The 22,512-nt window shown below is 59.7% G+C and overlaps 2 protein-coding genes across 17 annotated transcripts in view; both read right to left on the reverse strand.

Annotated features, from left to right (window-relative positions):
- ABCC3 (ATP binding cassette subfamily C member 3) overlaps positions 1–2,106 on the reverse strand; it is a 52,853-nt gene extending 50,747 nt beyond the window's left edge. The window contains exon 1 of the mRNA XM_056126540.1: positions 2,062–2,106. Within this exon, the coding sequence (XP_055982515.1) occupies positions 2,062–2,106 (45 nt within the window). The remainder of the gene's footprint in view (positions 1–2,061) is intronic.
- Positions 2,107–11,029: 8,923 nt separating this feature from the next.
- Positions 11,030–22,512, reverse strand: part of CACNA1G (calcium voltage-gated channel subunit alpha1 G) — a 66,695-nt gene continuing 55,212 nt past the window's right edge. For 6 of the 16 annotated variants that reach the window (XM_056127000.1, XM_056127004.1, XM_056127005.1 and 3 more), the window contains 11 exons: positions 22,258–22,367; positions 20,779–20,912; positions 19,762–19,832; positions 19,570–19,648; positions 19,354–19,475; positions 18,427–18,780; positions 17,739–17,882; positions 15,697–15,831; positions 13,622–13,790; positions 13,221–13,390; positions 11,030–12,435 (listed from right to left, as the gene is read on the reverse strand). In XM_056127000.1, the coding sequence (XP_055982975.1) occupies positions 11,740–12,435; positions 13,221–13,390; positions 13,622–13,790; positions 15,697–15,831; positions 17,739–17,882; positions 18,427–18,780; positions 19,354–19,475; positions 19,570–19,648; positions 19,762–19,832; positions 20,779–20,912; positions 22,258–22,367 (2,184 nt within the window). In that variant the 3' untranslated portion in view covers positions 11,030–11,739. The remainder of the gene's footprint in view (positions 12,436–13,220; positions 13,391–13,621; positions 13,791–15,696; positions 15,832–17,738; positions 17,883–18,426; positions 18,781–19,353; positions 19,476–19,569; positions 19,649–19,761; positions 19,833–20,778; positions 20,913–22,257; positions 22,368–22,512) is intronic. The other 10 variants (XM_056127010.1, XM_056127014.1, XM_056127015.1 and 7 more) reach the window with 2 other exon arrangements.

Genomic DNA, 22,512 nt, shown 5'->3' on the forward strand with positions numbered 1-22,512 from the left:
GTTCTCCAAGTCTAAACTCGCGGGGTTACAGTCCACCAAGGGCAGGGGACTCTTGCTCTTGAGGCTGGCAGTCCCTTTGACTTCCAAGTCTTCTGCCCATACCTGTGCCAGCTAGGGTCAAGGTGCTCCGGAAGCTGGTGACAAGTGGCCTGTGTAGGTCTGATGGCAGATGGGACTCAAGTGGGACAGGGCAAGAAGGGCAATGCCAGCCTCTCCACTGGCCCTTCAGTAACTCGGAGAAAAGAACCGCCCCCCCCCCCCAATATGCCCCTGATGCTACTTGTCTCAAAAATCCACATGGGGGGCTGGAGTGATAGTACTGTGGGCAGAGAGTTTGCCTTGCACATGGCCAACCCGGGTTCGATTCCCAGCATCCCATATGGTCCCCTGAGCCCCACCAGGAGTAATTCCTGAGTGCAGAGCCAGGAGTAACCCCTGTGCATCACCGAGTGTGACCCAAAAAGAAAAAAAAATCCACATGGCCCTCTCAGATGATCTCAAACATGGCCCAAGGGGAGGGTGCCTGAGTGCACACACATCACTGTCACTGTCACTGTCCTCCCGTTGTTCATCGATTTGCTCAAGCGGGCCCAGTAATGTCTCCAATGGAGACTTTGTTGTTACTGTGTTTGGCATATCGAATACATCACGGGTAGCTTTTCAGGCTCTCCGAGAGGGGCGGAGGAATCGAACTCGGGTTGGCCATGTTGGCTGCGTGCAAGGCAAACGCCCTACCTCTGTGCTATTGCTCCACTTCTCTATATATCTGCACCCCCCCCCCCCCAACATACACACACAACTCCTCTCCCCGAGGAGCACCACACAGGGCACTCACATACATACTAAGCTATTGTGAGGCACGCAGCAGGAGGTAGGGACTATTTGGACAGTTGGGACTTGGGGCTGGACAGGGGCCGGACAGTCGGGGAATAGCCCCTTCTCCCCGGGTCCAGTTGTGAACGGGAAACCCCTGCACTAGCCTTGCAGAGCTGATAGCAAAGGAGCCACTGGAGTTCAGAAAACCATAGAAGCATGTGGACTCCTGACCCGAATGCAACTGAACTGGAACACGGGTGTCAGTGGCCTAAGAAGCAGCCTGAAGCCTTGCAAAGGGACCTGGTGGATTCAGGCCTGTTTTTCTACCCCCAGTCTACTTTCTTCTCCTCCTCCTCCTCCTCCTCCTCCTCCTCCTCCTCCTCCTCCTCCTCCTCCTCGTCCACCTCCTCCTCTTCCTCACCTTCTCCTCCTCCTCCTCCTCCTCTTCCTCCTCCTCCTCCTCCATCTTCTGTTGCCCCCCCCCCCTTTTTTCCTGGTGAGGATATACCCAGCTCAGAGGTCCTGGCATAGCTCAGCAGCCCATGTGGTCCTGGGGATGGAACTTGGGGCTCCCATGTGCTAAGCATGTATGCTACCCTTTGAACCATCTCTCAGTTTCTCTGCTTTCTTCTTCTTCATCTTTTTGGGGGTGTGTGTGGGAGGAGAGGGGCACCGCTTGCGCTTGCTGTACTCAGAACTTACTCCTGGCTCTGTGCAACAGGGCTCACTCCTGGGGGAGCTCCGGGGACCATATAAGGTGTCACCATATAAGGTGTCGAGGATTAAGCTGTACCATCTCTCTGTCCACAGTCCTACTTTCTTCTAACTGGTTGAGCCAGTCTCTTGGGAGGAGCCCGGTCCCCATCAGGAAGCAAACAGGGTTGGCAGAGGCCCGGGAGAAGGGATGGGGGTCCAGGGAAAAAGGCGTCCGCAGCTCCCAGATTGCCTGAGCGGAGCTCCGGGTGGAGGTGAGCTGGCCCGCTGCCAGGTGCGGGCGCTCTCCTGGGCAGGTGGCAGCCGCCAGGCTGTACCGAGGGGGAGGTGCCAGCTGCCCGGGCGAGGCTGCAAGTCCGGGCACCTTCCTGCCGGAGGAGGCAGCAGCGCCGCCCGCCTTCCCAGGCTCCTGCACGTGGCCGGCGAGGACCTGGGGGGTCCCCCCGCGCGCGCGCGGGGATCGGGGCTGGGTGCTCGCATCTCCTCCCCTACCGCGCGGCCCTCAGCCCGGCCCTGGGGGTCGCGCCTTACCCAGAACCTGGAGCCGAGCTCCCCCGAGCCGCACAGGGAGTCCATGGGGCAGAGACTGGCGGTGGCGAGCAAGGCGGCGGCCAGACGAGGCGAGCAGGGCCACCGGCCTAGTCACCCGCCCGGCCAGTGGCCTCCGCCCCGCGCCCCGCCCCCCGGCACGCCCCCTCCGGCCTGCCCGGCTGGGGGCGGATCAGGCTCGCGGTGCCCCTGCCCTGCCAGGGGGTCAGGGCAGGCGGGGACGGGGACGCAGCAGGGTGGGGGCGGGTGTAGGGGTCAGCGGGGTAGGGAGGCAGAACAGGAGGGGACCGTGGGCTGGGGGTGGGCACAAGGGGCCGAGGGCAGGGTGGGGTGGGGTGGGCATCGAGGTGGGGGAGAAAGGGTGGGAGGGACAGGGCAGGGGGTGCAGGTAAGGGTATTCCACACAAGTCGCTGGACGGGAAAGGGCTGCCTCCACGTGCCCTAGCAGGCCTCCCGAGTCCATGGGGCTGAGCTGGGACCCGTGACCCCCAGACTGTGCACTCATTCCAGGGTCCCAGTCTTCTCATCTGTAAGACAGAAAAGCTCAGAGCTGGGAGCCTCTCTCCACAAGGGTGCGGGGCAGGCAACAAGGGGTGTGGGCGGGGGCAACACTGGGGATCCCCCGCCCCCTGAGCCCACACCTGCCCTCCTTGTCCGCGTGGCCCTGCCCCATGGGTGCCCTGGGTGAGCTCAACCCCACGTTCTAGGTGGGAACCGAGACCCGGAGTATCTCTGGCCCAGGGTGCCCTCATCACCGCTCCCTTCTTCCAGAAAGAGAATCTTCCTCGACAACTCTCCCGTCCCCTCCCCTCCCCTCCCCTCCCCATCTCGTCTGCTGAGGTGCCCAGCTCACCGCCCCCCCCCCATGATTCCTGTTCCCCAGACCCTTATGCAGGGGTGTGCGCTCACCCCTGGGAACCCCTGCTCCCCACCCCCCTGCTTTTCTCCTTGGCTGCCAGGTGGCAGGCAGGTGGGCGTGGGCAAGTGCCCCAGACAGCACCAGACACCCCTGTCCCTCCGGGATGCAGATTGGTCACCGAAGGGCAGCCATCAGCGTGGCAAGGGTGTGGGGCGGGCGGCCAAGTCTAGCCTCTCAGCCCTTTGCCCTCTCCCCTCTTCTCAACCCTGCACCTGGGGGTCCAAGGCTTTGCTGGGAGCTCACGCCGGCTTGCACTGCACTCGGGTTATATTTAGTTGTGAAGCGTCTCTCTTCCCTGCCAGGCTGAGCGGTCCCCAGTGTAACTGAGTCACCCAGATCCCCCTCAACGCCCGGGGCAATGTGCCGTGGGACTGCCACCAGCCCTGTCTGTCTCTGGAACTCAGTCCTTTCTCTTTCTTTTTCTTTTTCTTTTTTTTTTCAGGGTCCCTGAGTACTCGTGGATCCTCCCAACCAGTACTCAGGGACCCTGGGGTCACTCCTGGATGTTCTCAGTTTGTTGCTGCCACTAGGGGCAATCCCAGCAGTGCTTGGGGGACCCTGTGGTGCCCAGCATCAAATAAGGGCTTCTGTATCCCAGGCGCATATTCTAGCGTTCTGAGCTATTTCCTGGCCTAGGGCCTGTTTTCATATTATTTTTTTTTGGGGGGGGGGCTATATCCAGAGGTTCTCAGGTCTTACTCCTGGCTCTGCACTCAGGAATCACTCCTGGCGGACTTGGGGACCCATATGGGGTTCCGGGGATTGAACCCAGGTCAGCCATGTGCAAGGCTCTGCCAGCTGTACAATTGTTACAGCCTTACTTTTTGGGTTTGCTTTTTGGAATACACCTGGCAGTGCTCAAGGGTTATTCCTGGTTCTGTACTTGGGGTTCATTCCTGGAGGTACTTAGAGACTGTACTGCCAGGGATCGAACCCAAGCCTCCTGCATGCACAGCATGTGCTCAGTCCCTTAAGCTCTGTCTCAACCCAGGATTCAGTCTTTCTTTTTCATTTCTTTTTAAAAAAATTTTTGGATGGGCACCCCCAGTGATGCTCAAGGCTTACTCTTAGCTCTGTGTTCAGGGATTGCTCCTGAGGGGCTCAGGAGACTATATGGGATGCTGACCTGGGTCAGCCATGTGCAAAGCAAATGCCCTACCCACTGCACTATCGCTCCAACCCAAAACTCAGTCTGCTGAGTTGTATGGACCAGACCCCTTGCAAGGCCTTGCCCTGCCCGGCAGTGGAGTGTCGGAGGCCTCAGCTGCGGAGAATCTGCATCCAGCTCCCCATCTTGTTTGGGACCAGGTCCCTCGGCACATACCCTTTGGCCGCTGACAGACCTTCCCAAGCCTCTGAGATCACGGGGGAGAGCCTAGCCACCGGCCCTCACCTTCACGCCTCTCTCTCAGGCCTTTGGAGGTTCACCTTGCTGGTCCCTCATGGTCCCTTCCGCACAGCCCTTGCAGGACTGGTCCCCCCGGGACACTGTGGCTGTGTCACGACCCTCCTCGGGGAATGGCCCCAGGATGACTCACCCCAGGTGCTGGGAGCCTCCACGGTGTCTGCAGTGCACTCAGGCCCCACCTTCGAGGTGCCTTGGAATTCTGTCCCCCTGCCCTTACTTCCCCTTCTGTACTTCACAAACTCTACGTGTTCCCTTCTTAGGGATGGGGTTAGGTCACATCCTGCAGTGCTGTGGACTTCTCCTGGTGGTGCTGGTGGGAGGGAGGGGCCCTATGTAGTGCTGGGTGGGGACAAAGCTGGGCCCTGTGTGTGCAGGGCATTTGCATTACCTTGTACCGTCTCCCCAGCACCCCTCATCCTTGAAGCTAAGCCTCACCACTGAAGCCTTCCGGGACTCCCCACCCCACCCTGGGCTGGGAACCATCCTTGGCAGTGGACCCCCACACAGTGTCCATGCCGATGGTCTGCCCACCCTCCCCAGTAGACTGCCTGTCTGCTCCCGCCCGCCCCCCCCAGCCCCGGCCACGAGAAGATCTCGTTTCCTTTTCCCCAGCATTCTCAGCATTCTGGACAGTGCCTGGAAATTGTTTTTCATGAAGCACTTGCTGAGTCATTCCACAATGGTCTAAAAGGAGATCAGAAGGGCCAAAGAGAGCACAGTGGGTAAGGCCTTGCACGCAGCCAACCCGAGTTCAATTCCTGGCGTCCCATATGGTCTTTGGAGCACTGCCAGGAGTAACTCATAAGTGCAGAGCCAGGAGTAACTTCTGAGCATTGGTGAGTGCCCTTCACCCCAATGGAAAAGGACTGATCCCTGAGCACAGAGCCAGGAGTAAGTCATGAGCACTGCTGGGTATAATCCAAGAACAAAACAAAACCAAACCAAAAAAATGAATAAAAGGAGACCAGAGGGGCTGGAGCAATAGCACAGCAGGTAGCCAACCCGGGTTCGATACCCAGCATCCCATCCCATATGGTCCCCCGAGCACTGCCAGGAGCAATTCCCGAGTGCAGAGCCAGGAGTAAGCCCTGAGCATCACCGGTGTGACCACCCCCCCCCCCAAAAAAAGAAAAAAAAACAGACCAGAGACCATGAGCCCACAGTCCTGGCAGTGACGAGTGTCCATTCCACTCTTTATTATTATACTCTGGCTGTGACAGGGAACAGACCCAGGACCTTACACATGCAAGCAAGTACACCATGTACCCCAGCCCCCACTCTTTTTTTGGGGGAGGGGTTCAGACTCAGTGGTGCTCAGGGCTTACATCTGGGTCCATGCTCAGGAATCATTCCTGGAGGGGTCTCAAAGGACCATTTGGGGTGCTGGGGGTCAAACCTGAGTTTCTAGCCTTCTGCTGCACCCCCATGAGTTTTTATATCCAGCTGGAGGCTCCCAAAAGTAGCCATAAAGACCCCTGGGTCAGTTTGGATGGGGATGGGGAGAGACCTCCCCCAGCTTTCATGGCCCCAGGCCTATCCTCCGCCCCTAACCCATTACACCTCAGACAGGGTGGACGTTGCCTCAGACTGGGTGGACATTGCCTGGCGGTGCCTCCCTGCTGAGGAGCATTCCCAGGAAGCAGCCCGGGGGATTTCCTGGCAGGCAGATGGGGAGATAATTGCCAGGTACAGCTCAGAACAGAAATGGCAGCAGAGAGAAAAAAACAAGAGGGGCCGGGGAGACCCAGGGGCAGGGCATGTCACGGCACTCTGCCTGCTTGCTGCTCTCCACTCACACCGCCTGCCCCGCGGGTGGCCTCGACACGGTTGCCCCCAGCCCCCAGCCTGCCCTTGATCTGATTTGGCATGTCTGTGGGCACTGGCTGCTGTGCTCAATGCCGTTTTCAAAGCAAGAAGAATTTATTAGCTCCCCGGGCTGCAGTCAACGGCTGTCACACATTGACTGACGCTAAGCCACATCGGGCTCAGCCCAGTGCCCCGTGAGTCCTGCCCCGGCCACCACCTCCTTGACCAGCCTTTGCCATGCCCTCCAAGTCAGGAACCAGAACACAACTAATTCTGTTTTATTTTTTTCTTTTTTGGGGTCACACCCAGCGATGCACCCAGGAGTTACTCTTGGCTCATGCACTCAGGAATTACTCCGGGCGGTGCTCGGGGGACCATATGGGATGCTGAGAATCGAACCTGGGTTGGCCGCATGCAAGGCAAACGCCCTACTCACTGTGCTATCACTCCAGCCCCCACAACTAATTCTTTTGGGTAGAGCTGGAGGCAAGGGGGATGTTGGGCCAAACCTGGGGTCAGGGCTTACTCCTGGCTCTGGGCTCAGGGATCACTCCTATGGATGGAGCCATGGAGGTAGGACACTGCGTTTGCATGGGGTCAACCTGCGCTGATTCCTGGTTTGGGGGCCACATCTGGGGGTGCTCCGGGATTACTCCTGGCTCTATGCTCAGAAATCACTTCTGGTCATACCTTTTCTCTTTCTCTCTCTCTTTTTTTAATGTATTGGGATTTGGGGGCCATACCCTGTGGTCTCAGGGACCCAAGGAGTGATCTCTGGCAGTGCTGGGGTGAAGGGCAGGCTAGGGACTTTCACCAGGGTTGTGACTGGCGCAATGGCATGCAAAGCAAATACCTCACTTCCTATACTCTCTCTCCAGCCCTTGGGTTCGATCTCAGGCTTCTCCTATGGGCTTCTGCGCTCTGCCAAGAGTGGTTTCCAGGTGTTGTCCAAAAAAATAAAGAAAAAATAAATAAATAAAAGGGAGGGGGTGATCGCTCCGGAACCATACTTGGGGCTGTGGACCCAGCTCAGCAGTGCTCAAGGCAAGTGCCTCGACTAACGGCCTGAGTAAATCTTCCCTCTGGCAACCACTGTTCTGAATTAGTGCTGGCTCCTGTGGCCTTAGGCTCTGAGGCTTGATCACCAGGCACTAGGGGGTGTTCCCCAGACCCAAACAAGTTCTTCTATTTTTTTTGGGGGGGAGGTCACAGCCGGCATTGCACAGGGATTACTCCTGGCTCTGTGCTCAGGAATCGCTCCTGGCGGGATACTGGGAATTGAACTTGGGTCAGCCTCGAGCAATGCAAACGCCCTACCCGCTGTACTATCAGCTCCAGCCCCCACATGTTCTTCTTGAGTGTCCCGAGAGCCTGACTCAAACCCTTTGGGAGAGGCCTCCTACCATGACAAAGAACACCTGTCATTTTTGAGGGTACCCCTCCCTGGTCCCTCGCATACAGGTCTGGGGCTGGTACCCATGGAAGGTGCTTGGTGCTGCCACCTGGTGCCCGGTGCCCTCACTGCATGCTTGCTGCCACCCTGGGTTGACTCAGAGAGAGGAGAGGTCCCACAGGGGGGCACCAGGCCGGGTCCGGTGGGGATGAAATGGGCTGATAAAGGACCCAGATATTTGCAAAGTGGGAGAGGTTTGTGTGGGGTAGGGGAAAGGGCAGAAAAAGGCATGGGGGTGGGAGGAGGGGGGCCAGCAGGCGTTCTGGCGGTCAAGGGCAGCCGGGTGATGGGGGAGGGGGGCAGTGGGGCGGGCAGGACGGGTGGCAGAGCTGCTGGCCGCTCCCTTCACGGACAGGCACTAGAGTAGCCGCTTATCTCCCGAGTTCGCTGGCTGGGCGTCCTGTGTGTATTTCTGGAACACAGCGCTGCTTCGGGGGGAAGGGGGGCCACCCCCAGTGAGCTCTTCTGTGAGTGGGAGTCCAGACACCCGGCTCCAAGGCCTCCTCCGTGAGCAGAGGCTGCGGAGGGTGAGGCCTAGGGCCTGGAAAGGGGCCAGATCGCAAATCAACCCCACCTCCTTCACTTCCTGCCTGTGTGACCTTGGACAGGTCACTTAACCTCTCTGAGTCCATTGCCTCATGGAAAAATGATAGCGCCAGCGTGTGCCTCGCCGGGGTGATGTGAGGAGCCGCTGAGAGACTGCAGATGAGCCTGGGGTTGTTTTTAGCAGCAGCTCCACTCCCTCCTCTCCCCGGGCCCCCCACCCCTGAGAGCCTGTGCCTGGTGTTTTGCAGGAAACAGAAGCCTCCAAGCCTGAGGCTTTTGGCAGTTTCCTCTGAACCCCTCAGAGAGGCTGAGGGCGGGTGTGCCAGGCCTGATGCTCTTTTCTTAGTCTTTAAGCTTTTCTTTATAGGGGTCACATATAGAGCGGTGCTGGGGGCCCCCTGGGGTCAGTCTCTGCCATGCTCCCGCAGCAAAGCAGACTTGCTGGCGTAGAGCTGGGGGCCGCCACGGCCACACCACACGGGACTGGGATTGGAAATTGGACTCGGGGCCTCGCGTGTGCTAGCCATGTGCTCTGCTACTGGGGTGCTCTCACTGGCCCCGGGCTGATACGTTTCTTTGTTCAGTTTTGTGCTTCTGGGTTAGAACCCAGGGCTACCGCACACATCCGAGAAGCTCTCGGACAACCCCCCTCAAGTCCCCTGTCCAGGAAGCCCGATTCCTGCTGCCTCCAACTGCCCCTCTGCACCCCACCCCAACTGCCCCGAGATCCCCCACTCCCTGCCCTGGACTAGAATCTAATGCTCGGGAAAGGCCGGCGTGTGAAGGTTAGTTAGCATCAGCCCTGAGCACAAGTACTAATAGGGCTTTGCAGTCAACTCTTTTCCTCCTCCCTTCCAACGACACAACCCATTCCACCATCGACGACGGAGTTTTGGGCCAGAGGGGTGAGGTGGGTTCTGCTGGTTCTCCCAGCAGAACACCCACTCTGACACTGCTGGATTTCCACATCCCTGCCCAGGGGTCATTCTCTAGTGCCTTCCCAGGGGGGAGCGAGCAGGGGGACCGGATGAACTTCCCGGGTGCACCAAGCTGATCCCTCTAAAGAGAAACCGAAACCACATTCCCCTCTCACAAACATCCCCTCCTGGGCACCAACCAGGGACCCCTCCCCCCAAAGAAGTTCCCTCTTGCTGGACTGAGGGTCCCACAAGTGTTCCTGCAGGGAGTGGGGGTGGGGCTGGGGGCTGGGGCAGGGGTGGGGGTCGGGTGGCAACCCAGACTTCCCCTTGAAGGAGAATTCCCAGCCACTAAAAGAAAAACTCCCCAGAGCTCCTCCAAATCCCTCTCACTGTGAGGGGACAGAAATTCTACAATAATGTAAAAGCTTAATAATCTTCACACCCCCAAGACAGGGCTGGGGGAATTTCAGGGCAGCAGCTCTGCTTAAAGCCAAACACACAAGCTAGCAAGGCTGGTTGGAGATAGTAAGGGGGGAAGGGTGCTTGCCCCAGCAGCACCCCACATCTGGTCCTCGGAGGACTACAGGGAAGTGGCCCCCAATGCAAAAATAAACAAATGAACTTTTGAAAAAGCTAAAGGCAGTTCCTCGAAGCAGCCGGGCTCTGTCTGGGAAGTGGGTGGAAAAGGGAGGGGCCCCATGGAAGCACCCTGGAGGCTGAAACCAGGTGTGGGCTCCGTCTCGTCTCGGGGGTTCTCTCCAGCAGAGCACTCAGGAAAGCTTTCACCAGGTTAGAATCTGTGAGAACCAGCCCTCACTCAGGTCGCCTGCCCCGGAGCCTGGCACCCACCCTGGCTCAGAGCTGCTGGGGTGAGGCTGCCAGAGAAGGTGGGGCGGGGGGCGGGGGTGGTGTCTCAAGAACTCTGGGGGTGACATGGCCAAGGGAAGAGGGGGATGTTTGGGGCAGCTGGTGGGCACCCCGGGGGACTGAGCCTGCAGTGGGCATCTGGCAGGCCGCTGGTCCCCGGGTTCCAGACAGAAAAATGAATGTTGGCTCTGGGAGCACCAGGAAGGTCTGGGCCAAGCCCCGCCCCTCCTCTCTCCCTCCTGTGGCTGCGTCACCCCGGCCTCCCCTCCTCGAGGGCCCCCACTGGGCGCCCGCAGCAGACCGTGTAAACACCTTGATGGAGCTCGTTCATCACCCCCCAGGGGGCCGCTCCTCGCTCCTGCCAGCCCCACCAGGTTGGTCCTGGTCCCCTCAGGAGGCAGCAGCCCGATTTGTTTATATCCTTTAATCCCATTGCCTGCCCAGAGGGGTGCTGCCCACCGCTGCCCTGCCCGAGGTCACAGGGTGGGTGAGCCGGCCCCTCCCTCAGCAAGAGGGTGAGCGAAGCCCCCGAAGTGCTGTGCTGCTGTCTCCCTACTCCGACCCACAGCCCCCAGGTCCCAGCTGCTCCCCCCAGCCTCATCAGCCCCATTAACCGAAACAGCTTCATTATGCCAATCTCCAGCTCTCCATGTGCTGAGAGCTGCCAGCAGAAACAAGAGTTAATCTGGAATTACTCACATTCACAGCACTGCTGGCTAGCAGGAAGCAATAAAGCAGGATGGAAGCAGGGCTGCCGGGCTGCCAAGCAAGGGCACTTGTCCTCTCTCAGGCCTAGGACCGCGCCGTCCCAGGGCCTGGCCGCTTCCCCTCACACACACACGCGTGTGCACACACGCAGATGCATGCAATCCACGTTCACGCCCACAAACACACCCACGCCCACGCCCACACAGGACCCGCCCTGGCCCCTTCCGCACCCCCTTCCCCACGCACCCTCTCCAGAAATCTCTCTCCAGTCCCTCCCCCCGGAAAGGCCTAACTGTCCCTTTTGGTTTTACTCGGGAGCCTGATTAACTTTTTATTTTGGAAAATTACTTTATTATATATAGATATAGATATAGATATGGATGTATGTATATATAAAAAGGTTCCATTTCATTTGTAAAATCTTATTTTTTTTTCTTTTTTCTCTTTTTTTTTTCCTACAGAAAATGATGACGAGGTTAAAGGAGAAAATAAGTTACATTACATTTTCCAAAACGGTTTCTCGCTCTCCACTGAAGACGGGCCCCCGGCAGTGACGCGCCCGCGGCCCCAGTTTGTGCTTGGCAAGAAGAGGGGAGATAACTAGACTGGTTATTTTAGGTGAAAATAGCCAAGAGACACACGCCTTCGCCTCAAAAATATTCTGAGACACACAGAAGTAGAAGGAAAGCAAGTCTCTTCAGTCACAAAATGCCGTACATCCCGCAGAGACTAGATTCAATTAATTTAATAAAATAGAATATACATAGAGATTCTGCACAAACGTATTGCTTTCTCCCAACAGCTCCTGATGTCGGGAAGCTCAGCTACCCTGGGCCTCTCTCTCTGTCTCCCTGGAGCCAGCGTGGCCTGGAACGCTCTGGAATATCTGCTTGCCAGGGGCCCTGTGCCACTGAGCGGGGTCAAGTGCCCGCTCCTCCTCGGGGGTCCCGCTGGGACTTCCTCAGCCCAGGAGGAGCAGGAGCGAGGATTTTGGCACCCAGTGGAGGAAGGTGGAAGGGAGCGTGAGGGGGGCTCAGGGGTCCGGGTCTGCTGGGTCAGAGGTCACACCGGAGAGACTCAGCAGGTCTTTCTTTGGGGAGGGGGAGGCAGCCATGCTGTCGGTGGGGCCGGAGGCGCAGGGGTCCTTGCAGTCGCTGGACGGCGCTCTCCGCCGGAGGCACACGCCCGGGCTGGAGGGGGGCCGCGGGCCGTGGCCCTCGGGGGGCTCCATGGCGATGCTGGGCGGGCTGAGTTTTTTCTTGGGCCGGCTCCCGGGCGCGCCCAGGGGCTGGCCTCCCAGGCTGGCGGGGCCGCTGTCCAGGCAGCTGACGGCGATGGAGTGCCTGCGCTGTGCCTCCAGCCAGGACGCGGGCCCGTGGCGGCAGCTGCGCACCTCCACGCTGTAGCACTTCTTCAGGTCCCGCGGAGGCAGGGGCTCGTCCTGGCTGCCCCCGGGCAGCGGGTCTCCAGACACCCAGCTCAGCTCCGTGTCCAGCTCCAGGCTGCTCCTGGTCTCCGTGGGGGTCTTGGCCCAGCTGGGCTCTAGGCCCGGGCAGGGGACGGGCGGGGGCATGTGCTTGCAGGCCTTGCTCCGGCTGGCGGGGGGCTGTGGGCGGCCCCAGAAGGACGAGGCCCGGACCCGCCGTGGGGAGGGTCCACTCACCTCTGCCAGCAGGTCCTCCCGGCTGCCCAAGCCCTGAACGTCCAGGGAATCGGTCCTGATCGCTGCCTGTGCGGGGTAGGAGGGCAGGAGGGAGCACTCAGTCCTCTTCAGTGAGTCCCTTCTTCCCCCTCGCCCAGCTGCTGGAGGTCCCCAGCTTCTACAGCCCCCAGAACGGCTCTCATGGACCCTCCCGGGACTCCTCCCAGCTCACGGACCTACTCCCCACCCACGCTCCCACGCCTCCCAGCACTGCGTGGCCCAGACCCCTTTCCAGTCTGGCACACCCCTGCCCCAGGGGAGAGCACCCACTGCCCAGCCCGGAGCCCCAAGGGGCAGGGCTGCAGCCCCTCCCTTGGGCCCGCTGCTGATAGGTGCGCCAGCACATAGAGCGGTGGATTTGAGAAGGGATGAGGCGTGCCTCGAGGTGCACCCACTACCCACGCTGCGCCACGGCCTTGCCACGGCGGGCGGGCAACCCTCAGCTGTCCCCGTGAATCTCTGCTCGGGCTCCGGGACAGCGCGATCCAGATCATGGGACTCAGGCTGGGTCAAAGGCATGAGACCAGGTATGTGCCCCAGGAACAGAGCAGCGGGTTGGCGGAGCCAGGTCTCCCACCTTACATGTCCCTGACTGCTCCCCCACCCCCCACCCCCCACCGGCAGGCCAGCAGGAAGTTGGCCAGAGTCAACTTCAAGGGCTTTTCTGGGGGTTGTGTCCTTGTGTGTCCTTGGGTGTCTGTCCGGGGGGCTGGTGCAGCACTGGCACAATAAGCGTTTGCTGGGAGGACAGTGGTGACCTGGCTCATCACCAGCAGCCTGGGAGGCCTCGACCCATCTCCACACCCGCTCACCTGGCGCCTGAGCGGCCTCTGGGCCAGAGGTGAGCGGCCTGGAGGGGGCAATTTGGGGATGGTGCCCCAGGCGGGAGTGTTGAGGGGCTGGAGCAAATGGGGCGCTTCTTTGGGGAGCTGCAGGATGGAGCTGGCATCTGCTGGCTGGGAGTGCACGGACAAGACAGAGCCTGTGGGGATACAGACAGGAGGGGACGGTCGTTCACCCCCACAAGGAACCGTCCCCCAGATGCACAGTCCCCCAGACGCACGCACAGCGGTTCCCCTTCCTGTGTGCAGGATGCAGACCACAGGGGGTTCCTCGTGCTGGCTCCATCCCACCCGCCACCCTGTTCCCCTGAGTCAGAGCCACGCAGAGAGGAAGAGAGGGTTTCCAGCCTGCCCCCCCGCAGCCCTGGTACCTGACTGAGCTTTGGGGAGCCCCCAGCCCCTGGGTCCCGGGGACCCCTCCACAGCACCCCCGTCGTGGTACATGTAGCTGTCGTTAGGCAGTGAGAGTGTCCGGCTGACCCCGCTCTTCCGCGCACTCAGCCGGTCCCGCCTGGGCACCCCCTGGGGTTGAGGCTCCATCTGCAGAAGAAAATGGGGGGAGGAAGAGGGGGGGCATCCAGATTGGGTCACTGAGGCCAGGCTGGGCCACCGGAGCTGGTCACCCCCAGCGGCTCCTGTTCCCACCCCCACCCCGACCCCCAACGAGGTGGGATGGGATGAGTGTGCCGGGAGCGGGCGGATACACAGGTGCCTCTACACACAGGGGGAAGCGGGGAGGCCCTGCCCACAAACTACCAGCAGGGCATCACACCAGGGCCTCCCGGGGGAGGGGGATGGGTGAGGGGGAGAGCAGCCCCCAGCCCCCAGGCCCTGGGCTGGACCGGCAGGAGGTTCCCAGGGTCGGCAGGGCCCCTTCCAAGGATTAGCTGCTGGGGCGGGCGGGAAACCTAAGGAAATCTTCGGGGATGGGTGGAGGGTGGGGACACGGAGTGGGGCAGGACTGGGGGGCAACATCCTAGGCCTGGAGACCCACTGTAAACAGCCATGAAAGTCACTGTGTCAAAATGAAAATCAGTAAATAAAAATAATGTCAATAAACCTTACTAATATTAGTCCAAGAAAGGCCTAAAGGAATAAACAGGACTTAATATCCTTTTTATAAAGTTAAAAACCATTTTTAAAAATACTGCTTTTTTTTAGAAATACGGATAGATTCAAATAAATGGGGTGTCGGGGATTTAAAAGGAAAAAGGAAATTGAAGGGTGGGATCCCCAAACTCTGTGTGGGGACTATGGGAGGAAGAAGACCCCCACCGTGAGACAGTCCCCCAGGGTAGGGCTGGATAGTGGGGGCTCCTCTGGCAGGTGGAGGGTCCCTTCACTGACAAAGTTTGAAATCCCCCCGCTAGATAGGCTTCCTGAATGATTGATCCCGGCTGCCGAAAGCCAAGAGTCACTCTCAGATTGTGTGTGTGTATTTGTGTGTGTATTTGTGTGTGTGTGCGTGCGTGTGTGTGTGTGTGTGTGTGTGCTGTGTGTGTGTGCGAGTGTAGGGAGTCGCTTTGGTCAAACCCAGCATTGCTGGATGTCACTCCCTGTACCATCTGTACCATTTCTCTGACTTCTCCAGAGATTTCTTTACTTGTTTCAGTGTCTGGACCACTCCTTGTGGTGCTCAGGGTTTATTCCTGGCTCTGTGCTCGGGAATCACTACTGGTAGGCTCAGGGGACCACATGGGGTGTCAGGGATCCATCACGGATCCACTGTATGAAAGGCAAGCGCCCTACCCGCTTTATTTTCTCTCCAGCCCCCTCTCAGAGATTTCCGTCCCTCTGTCTGTCCCTCATTCTCAGCCGTGGGGGCTGTGTTGAAAGAAAATCTGGATCTTTCCTTCACTTCTATCAGTCACCCCAAGACCCCTGGAACCTACAGCCAAGGTCAAGGCACTGCCCAGCTGAGTCCCCCGAGAGAGGGAGGCAGGGAGGAGGGGGCTGCTCCCAGCCAGAAGGGGGTCGGAAGGCAGGAAAGGGTGGGGAAGCCCCCAGCGCCCCCCTCCCCGACACACACAGGGACAGTGACAGACAGGGACGCCCCAGCTGAGAGGAGCATGGTGGCAGCGGAGATGTGGCTCTGACCCACTACGTGGTGGTGGATGGCTCAGGTGCAGGGGTGGGGAGGAGGGGTGAAGGGACGGGGAGGGCTGGCGTGCGCGGGGCTCCAGATACAGAGGCTGGCAGCTGCCTGGTGCCACCTCTGGCTTGGGTTTGGTCACGCCTGGGGCCAGGCTTACAACGGCAGCCCCTGAGCTCTGGGGGCAAGGCCCCTGTCCACACTGGGGGCCCTTCTGGCAACGTGGGGGGCACTTGCTGCCTTGTGGGGGGGACAATCTGGGGAGGGGGCACCTGGTGGCAGAGGGATCTGGAGCCTGGCAGCCAGCCCCGAAGGAGGCTGGGGGCACGGGGGCGGGGATGTGTGTGGATGTACATTGCTCTCCGGGGCACTAAGTAAGAGGGTGGGACAGTCATCAGGCAAAGAGTCATCGGTCAGAGCTAGAGAGCAGGACGGTTCAGACACAATCTCTGACGCCAGAGACAGAGCCTCCATCTCCGCTAGAGGGATCTAGATAGGGAGAGAGAGGGTCAGGCATGAGAAACCAGGGCAGCCCACGGCCACGCGGTGTACGCGCTCACGCACACACAGCACACACGCGGGTACACACGGGTGCCCGTGTGCACACACACAGACACATGCCGACATGTGTGCACACAGGCCCACACCCAAACATGTCCACACAGATGTACACACACACACACACACACACACACACACACACTCCAGGGCTTGGGCACACACATGTCAACCAGCCTGCGCACACAGACACATACTGATATACACGCACACAGGCCCACACCCCAACATATGCACACAGGGACACACATCCACATCGTGGATGCATGCACACACACACACACAGACACATACACACCAGTGCTCATACACACACACACACCAACACGCCTGCACACAGACACATGCCGACATGCGCATACATAGGCCCGTACCCCAACATGTGCACACACAGACACACGGGTGCACACGCCCATGCACAGAGCCCCGTGTTCCTAGTCACAAAGCCAGGGTGGATGCCTCCCTCCTCCTTCCCCCACCCCCTTCCCAATCAGCTGCCAGTGCCTCCCCTCCCCCTTGGTGAGCCAGGCTCAGATCAGAGACTGTGGGGCGCTGACACACAAACCTATTCTAACGCTGCCCCAAAAACGGCCCCTGCACACCAGCACTGCGAAGATGATGCCTGCAGCAAAAAAAAAAAAAAAGGCCCAAAGAAAGGCCAGGGCTGCCTCTCTGCCTGCGGCGCAGACAGCGCGGCGTGGGGGGCCGGGGGACAAAGCCGCCAATCTGAGCACTGTTTCTGCCTATTCTCTCCGCTTCCAAAAGCCTGGCAGGACTCGGCCTGCCCCCAGATTCCGGCTCTCCCCTCCCGGGCCCTCCTCCGCCTGCCTGCAGCCGCCCGCCCGCCCTCTCTCCAGCTCGGATCTGGGCTCTGCTCTTCTCCTCTGGGCCAGGGGGTGGTGCGGTGCGGTGGGGGGATCTGCCTGTCACCTGGGGGCTGCAGAGGCATCGCAGGGCCTCTCAGGCTAGGGGAGAGTGGGCCCAGCCCTGCTGGGGGGGGTCGTTACCTTCTCTGCACCCCTCCTCTCTCCCTCTGCACCCCTCCTGGGAGGGGGTGCCCACCCCAGCACAGAGCCTGCGGCCTGTCCCCGCCTCGTGAGGGCCCATTGCTCTACCCCCAGGGACTGTCTCTGGTCACACCCGCTTCCTTGCAGGGCCTTTCCAGCAGCCAGGGGCTAGGAGGGCAGACGTGGGGCACTCGGCCAAGGACAAGGAGGGGGTGTGGGAGAGGGCAGAGGCCCCCAGGCAGCCAGAGGCCCACCTTGGAGGGGGCAGGGAGAAGCTGGGAGGGGTTGGGCCCGGACGGAACCCCAGTCCCTGCACATCAGCGGGGAGCTTCTTTACTGCCCAGACCTATCCCCTGAGGCTACCGACAGCACCCAGGCCTGATGGACTTTGGCTCAAAATGCTGCTGTACAAGACCTGGCGTGGGGCCGGGCAGACACAGCTGACCACGTCCTCAGTCATGGCCTGGGGTATGTGTGTGTGTGTGTGGGGGAAGAGTAGGAGGGGTGGCGGGCTCCCTTCTCCCCGACTCTGCAACAGCTCATCCCCTCTGCCCTCTTGGGTCCTGTCTTCTGCACCTCTATCCCCCCCTCACGCCCACCCCCACCCCAGCCAGGCTCCCCCACGACTGCTCCCACAAACCCCCTCGGTCCCAGTAGCGCCTTCAGAAGAGCTGCATCGCAGCCTCACCCTGTCTCCAGGGTCCGTCTCAACCCCTGGGGCTGCTCCCTCATCTCCACCCTGTCCCCCTGGGGCAGGACCCTCACCTCGGCCCCCCCCCCCGGGGCTCTGCACAATCAGGGCGACGGGCCACAGCACAGGGGCACAGTAACCTGTGGGTCGGAGCCGCCCGGACCGCAGGCCAGAGGGAAGGCAGAGGGCTGGCCCCCCGGGCCCGCCAGCTCGTCCATCAGCTTCAGCTCCCCGTCCAGGGAGCCCTGGATCAGCAGGGAAATGGTGTCAAACAGCTGTCTGTCCTGGGGGGGCAGCAGCCCGTATGGGGAGCAAGAGTCGGGGAGTAGCAGAGACAGAAGGGGTTGGTGGAAAGGGGGCGTGATGGAACCACAGAGGGAAGAGGAGGTCATACAGGCGAGTGTGTGCATGCATGCACGCGCGCGCGCGCACACACACACACACACACACGGAGGGACAGATGGGAGACAAAAGGTGACAGAACCCACAAGCAGAGGGAAGGTCCGAGAGAAGGTCAGGGAACAGGAGGGACAGATGGAACCAGGCAGATCGGGGCGGCGAGGAAAGAGCAGTCGGGCCGGGAGCAGGGAGAAATAGGAAGGAAACAGAACTTAGCCTTGGGTCTAAGAGCCAGGAGCGGAGAGGCGAGGCTCGGGGGTGTCCGCCACCTGCAGGGCTGACCCTGCATCTCTGGTTCAGCAGGGATTCACTCCCTCTGGGCCCGGGAGTCCCGGGGCCCGCTGGGATTCCAGGACACGTGCCCTCCCCTGCCAGGTCACCCTCTCTTGTGCCAATCCCCCCGGAGGGAAGTGGGGGCAGCCTGCTCACCGTGGGGTGCTCCAGGGAGAAGCGTGAGGCTGCTCGGGCCCGGGTGGCCGCGGGCGAGGAGCCGGGCTTGGGGCTGTCGGGGCTGTCAGGCCCCTCGACCCCCGGCCAGAGGAAGGGGCTGCCCAGGGGCGAGCGGGGCTGCGGGCTGAGTGTCTTCATCTCTAGCTCCAGCTCGGCCTCCAGCTCGGCCTCCTCCTTGGCCTCCTTGTTGCTCTCTTCCAGGTGCTTCATGAGCACGGCGATCACCACGTTGACCAGCACGAACTGTGCGGTCAGCACGAAGGACACGAAGTAGATGGGCGAGATGACCGTGTTGTAGCAGGTAGACTCTTGGTCGCAGTCCCGGAGGGTGTCCTGGAGCGGGGCAGGGGGAGGCAGGGCTGACATGGGGAACGAGGTCACCCGTGTCATGGGAGGCTGGAGTGGGGGAGGCGGGCAGGGGCACCTGAGACACTGTCCTGGGCACTGGGAGGCTGAGTGTGTTTGGTGGGTGGGGCTGGGACAGAGGCCACCGTCTCCAGCCCATTCCTCCTCCCCAGGGTTCTCGGGTGAAGAGGGGGGCTGCGGAAGGGGTTAAGGGACATAGATGCTCGGCGGGGGTGGGGCGGGGCTGGAGGTGTTGGCATGCTGTGTGCATGAAACCCTTACTCTGGCAGTATTGCAAAACTGTAGTCACGGTGACTACAATCAAATTAAAAATACATCAAGGAGACGGAGGGACAGGATAGCGGGGAGGGCGCTTGCCATGCTCTCAGTTGACCTTGATTCAATCCCCAGCCCCCCATACGGTCCCCCCAGCACCCTCAGTGCAGAGCCATGGATAAGTCCTGAGTACCGCTGAGTGTGGCCCCAAACCGCACCCCAAACACCTAACCTAAGGAAGTAATAAGGAAGAAGGGGAGCCGCCTCCACGCTGGCCCCGCTCACCTTCATGATGCCGTTCCAGTTGTCGCCCGTGGAGACCCGGAAGAGGGTGAGGAAGGCCATGCCGAAGTTCCGGAAGGTGGCGTGCCGGCCCAGGCCCTCGCACGGGTGTGTCTCGTCACACTCTGGAGGAGGAGGCCAGGGGAGAGCCCGTGAGTCCCAAAGCCCCTGGTCTCCAGCCCTGGCCCCGACGACCCTCCATCACCAACCCCAACTCACCCAGGTCTCCAAAGAGCTCCACGCCCAGAGCTGCAAAGATGAAAAACAACAACATGAAGAGCAGCCCCAGGTTCCCCACCTGGAAGAGAGGAAAAGAGATGGCAAAGGTGCGGCGGCTCTCCCCGCCGGCCTCCGGGAGCCCCTGCCCTTTGCAGCGCCTCCTCCTCCCGAGAGCCCCCACCGTCCCGATACCTGGGGCAGGGCCTGCATGACTGTGTCCAGGAGCGCCCGCATGCCCACAGCCATCTTCAGAAGCTTCAGCACTATGGGACAAGGCAACCAACCTGTCAGCGGGGCCTCTGGTTCCCGGGCTGCACCCCACACTCACTGCAGCCCAGGGTCCCCTTTGGTAGAGACGAGGAGAAAACCCAGAAAGACATGCATGCACGTGCGCGTGCGCACACACACACACACACACACACACACAGGCAAGCACACACACAAATACACAGGCAAGCACACACAAGGACACGTGCACACACACAAATACACAGGCATGCACACACACAGACACGCACACACAAATACACAGGCATGCACACACACAGACACGCACACACAAATACACAGGCATGCACACACACAGACACGCACACACAAATACACAGGCAGGCACACACACAGACACATACACACAGAGGCAGGCACACACACAAATACACAGGCAGGAACACACACAGACACGCACACTCAAATACACAGGCATGCACACACACAGACACACACACACACATACACAAATACACAGGCAGGCACACACACAGACACACACACAAATACATAGGCAGGCACAGACACACGCATACACAAATACACAGGCAGGCACACACACACACAAATACACAGGCAGGCACACACACAGACACACACAAATAAACAGGCAGGCACACACTGATACAGACACATACATAGAGGCATGCACACAAACACATACGCACACACACAGACACACACAGATGCATGCATACACAGGCACACATGGGTGCACATATATACATACACATGCACATAAACACGTTTGCACTTCTCACAGATACACACATGCCTGTACACAAACACCCACAAATGCACACGCATACACAGGCATGCACACTCATAACACGCAAACACAGGGACACAAACATGCACATGGTTGTACACACAAACACATGTGTGCACACACACACCCCATCCCTGGCCGGCAGTGGGTGTGTGGCCCGCGGTGCAGACCTCGGGCGATGCGCAGCACCCGCATGATGCGGATGATGGTGGGGTTGATGGGCAGCGAGGCGTTCACCTCGATCTCCTCCAGCGTGATGCCCATGATGGACAGCAGCACGATGGCCAGGTCCAGCTGGTTCCACCTGCAAGGCCAGGGGACAGCTCCCTGAGGGGGCGGGCGCTGCAGGGAGGGGCAGCATGCCCCCCGGGGGGCACTTTTCAGCCACAGAAGGGAGCTGGAGACCACTGCCCCCCAGCAGCCCATCCGGCACAGACAGGCCCGGGGCGCCGGCCTGGGACCCTGCTGTTCCGGGTTATTTATTCACGTTCGTTTGGTTGCTTTTTGAGCCACACCCGGCAATGCTTGAGGTGGTGGAGCCAGTTGACCATGGGGTGCGGCCCTTCGAGCCACCTCCTGGTCTTCATTCTTGTTTGCACCTGGGGCGTCTATGGTGTCCACAAGTCAATCACGGGTCTCTTTTGTTTGTTTGTCTTTGTCACACCTGGCGCTGCTCAGGGCTTACTCTTGACTCACAACTTACTCCTGGCGATGCCCGAGGGACCATATGTGGGGCTGGGACTGAACCTGGGTCAGCTGCATGCGAGGCAAATGCCCTCCCTGCTGTCCTATTGCTCTGAACTCTCCAAGGATGGTCTTTGTTTTAGAGTTTGTTTTAGGGTCACACCTGGCAGTGCTCAGGGGTTACTCCTGGCTTTGCACTTACAAGTTCCTCCTGGAGGAGCTCAGGGGACCATGTGGGATGCAGGGGATTGAACCCAGGTTATCTGCGTGCAAAGCAAGTGTCCTATCCGCTGTACTATTGCTCCGGTCCCTCAAGCATGTTAAGGGTTTTACAGCCAGGAGCCCGTTATCGTTGTGACTCTGTGTGGGGGGATATATTGTTGCTATCCTATTTCACAGATAAGGAAACTGAGGTTCCAAAAAGGTAAAATAGGATTTAAATCTGACCCAGGATTTAAATCTGTACTTTTTAAAAAAAAAATTAATTTTGGTTTTTTGGGACATACCCGGCAATTCTCAGGAGTTACTCCTGACTCTGCACTCAGGAATTACTCCTGGCAGGGCTCAGGGGACCATATGGGATGCCGGGGATCGAACCTGGGTCAGCCGCGTACAAGGCAAACACCTCACCTACCCACTGTGCTATCTGGCCCTTTCTTTTCCTTTTCTTTTTAAATTGTGAGTGATAGCCAGCTGGTAATACAGAGGGGCCGGGGTGGGGTGCGGTGGGGACTGAATCCGGAGTGTCCAGGTCCTCCACATAAGCCGCATCCCCAGCCCTGACCTGGGCTTCGTGCTCGTCAGTGACTTATTTCCTGTGCCAATGCTCCCTCCTTCCTTCCCCCCACGTGACTCCCCTTTCCCCAGCTCTCTTTGCGCCCCCCCCCCCCCCGCCATCCACCCCTGGTGGGTCCGGAAGTAGGAGTTAGTCCCTGCACCCGCCGTGCCACCATCCTCTCTGGTACCTGTCCTGGAAGAAACGACGGAAGCCGAAGGCCACGAGTTTGAAGACGGATTCCAGGACGAAGATGACGGTGAAGATGTAGTTGCAGATCTTGAGAGCCTCGTCCAGGATCTGAGGGAGTTTGGGGTAAGGCTCAGGGTCTCCCGATCCCAGGCCGGTGCAGCTCCTCCCTCCTCCCTCCCAGATTTGGAGGCTGGGTTCATCTCTGGGAATTTTTGGGGGGTGTGGGGTGGGGTGGAAGGGGTACATCTGGCAT

The sequence above is a fragment of the Sorex fumeus genome, unplaced genomic scaffold (assembly GCF_029834395.1).
Source record: "Sorex fumeus unplaced genomic scaffold, SorFum_2.1 ptg000063l, whole genome shotgun sequence".
NCBI lineage: Eukaryota > Metazoa > Chordata > Mammalia > Eulipotyphla > Soricidae > Sorex > Sorex fumeus.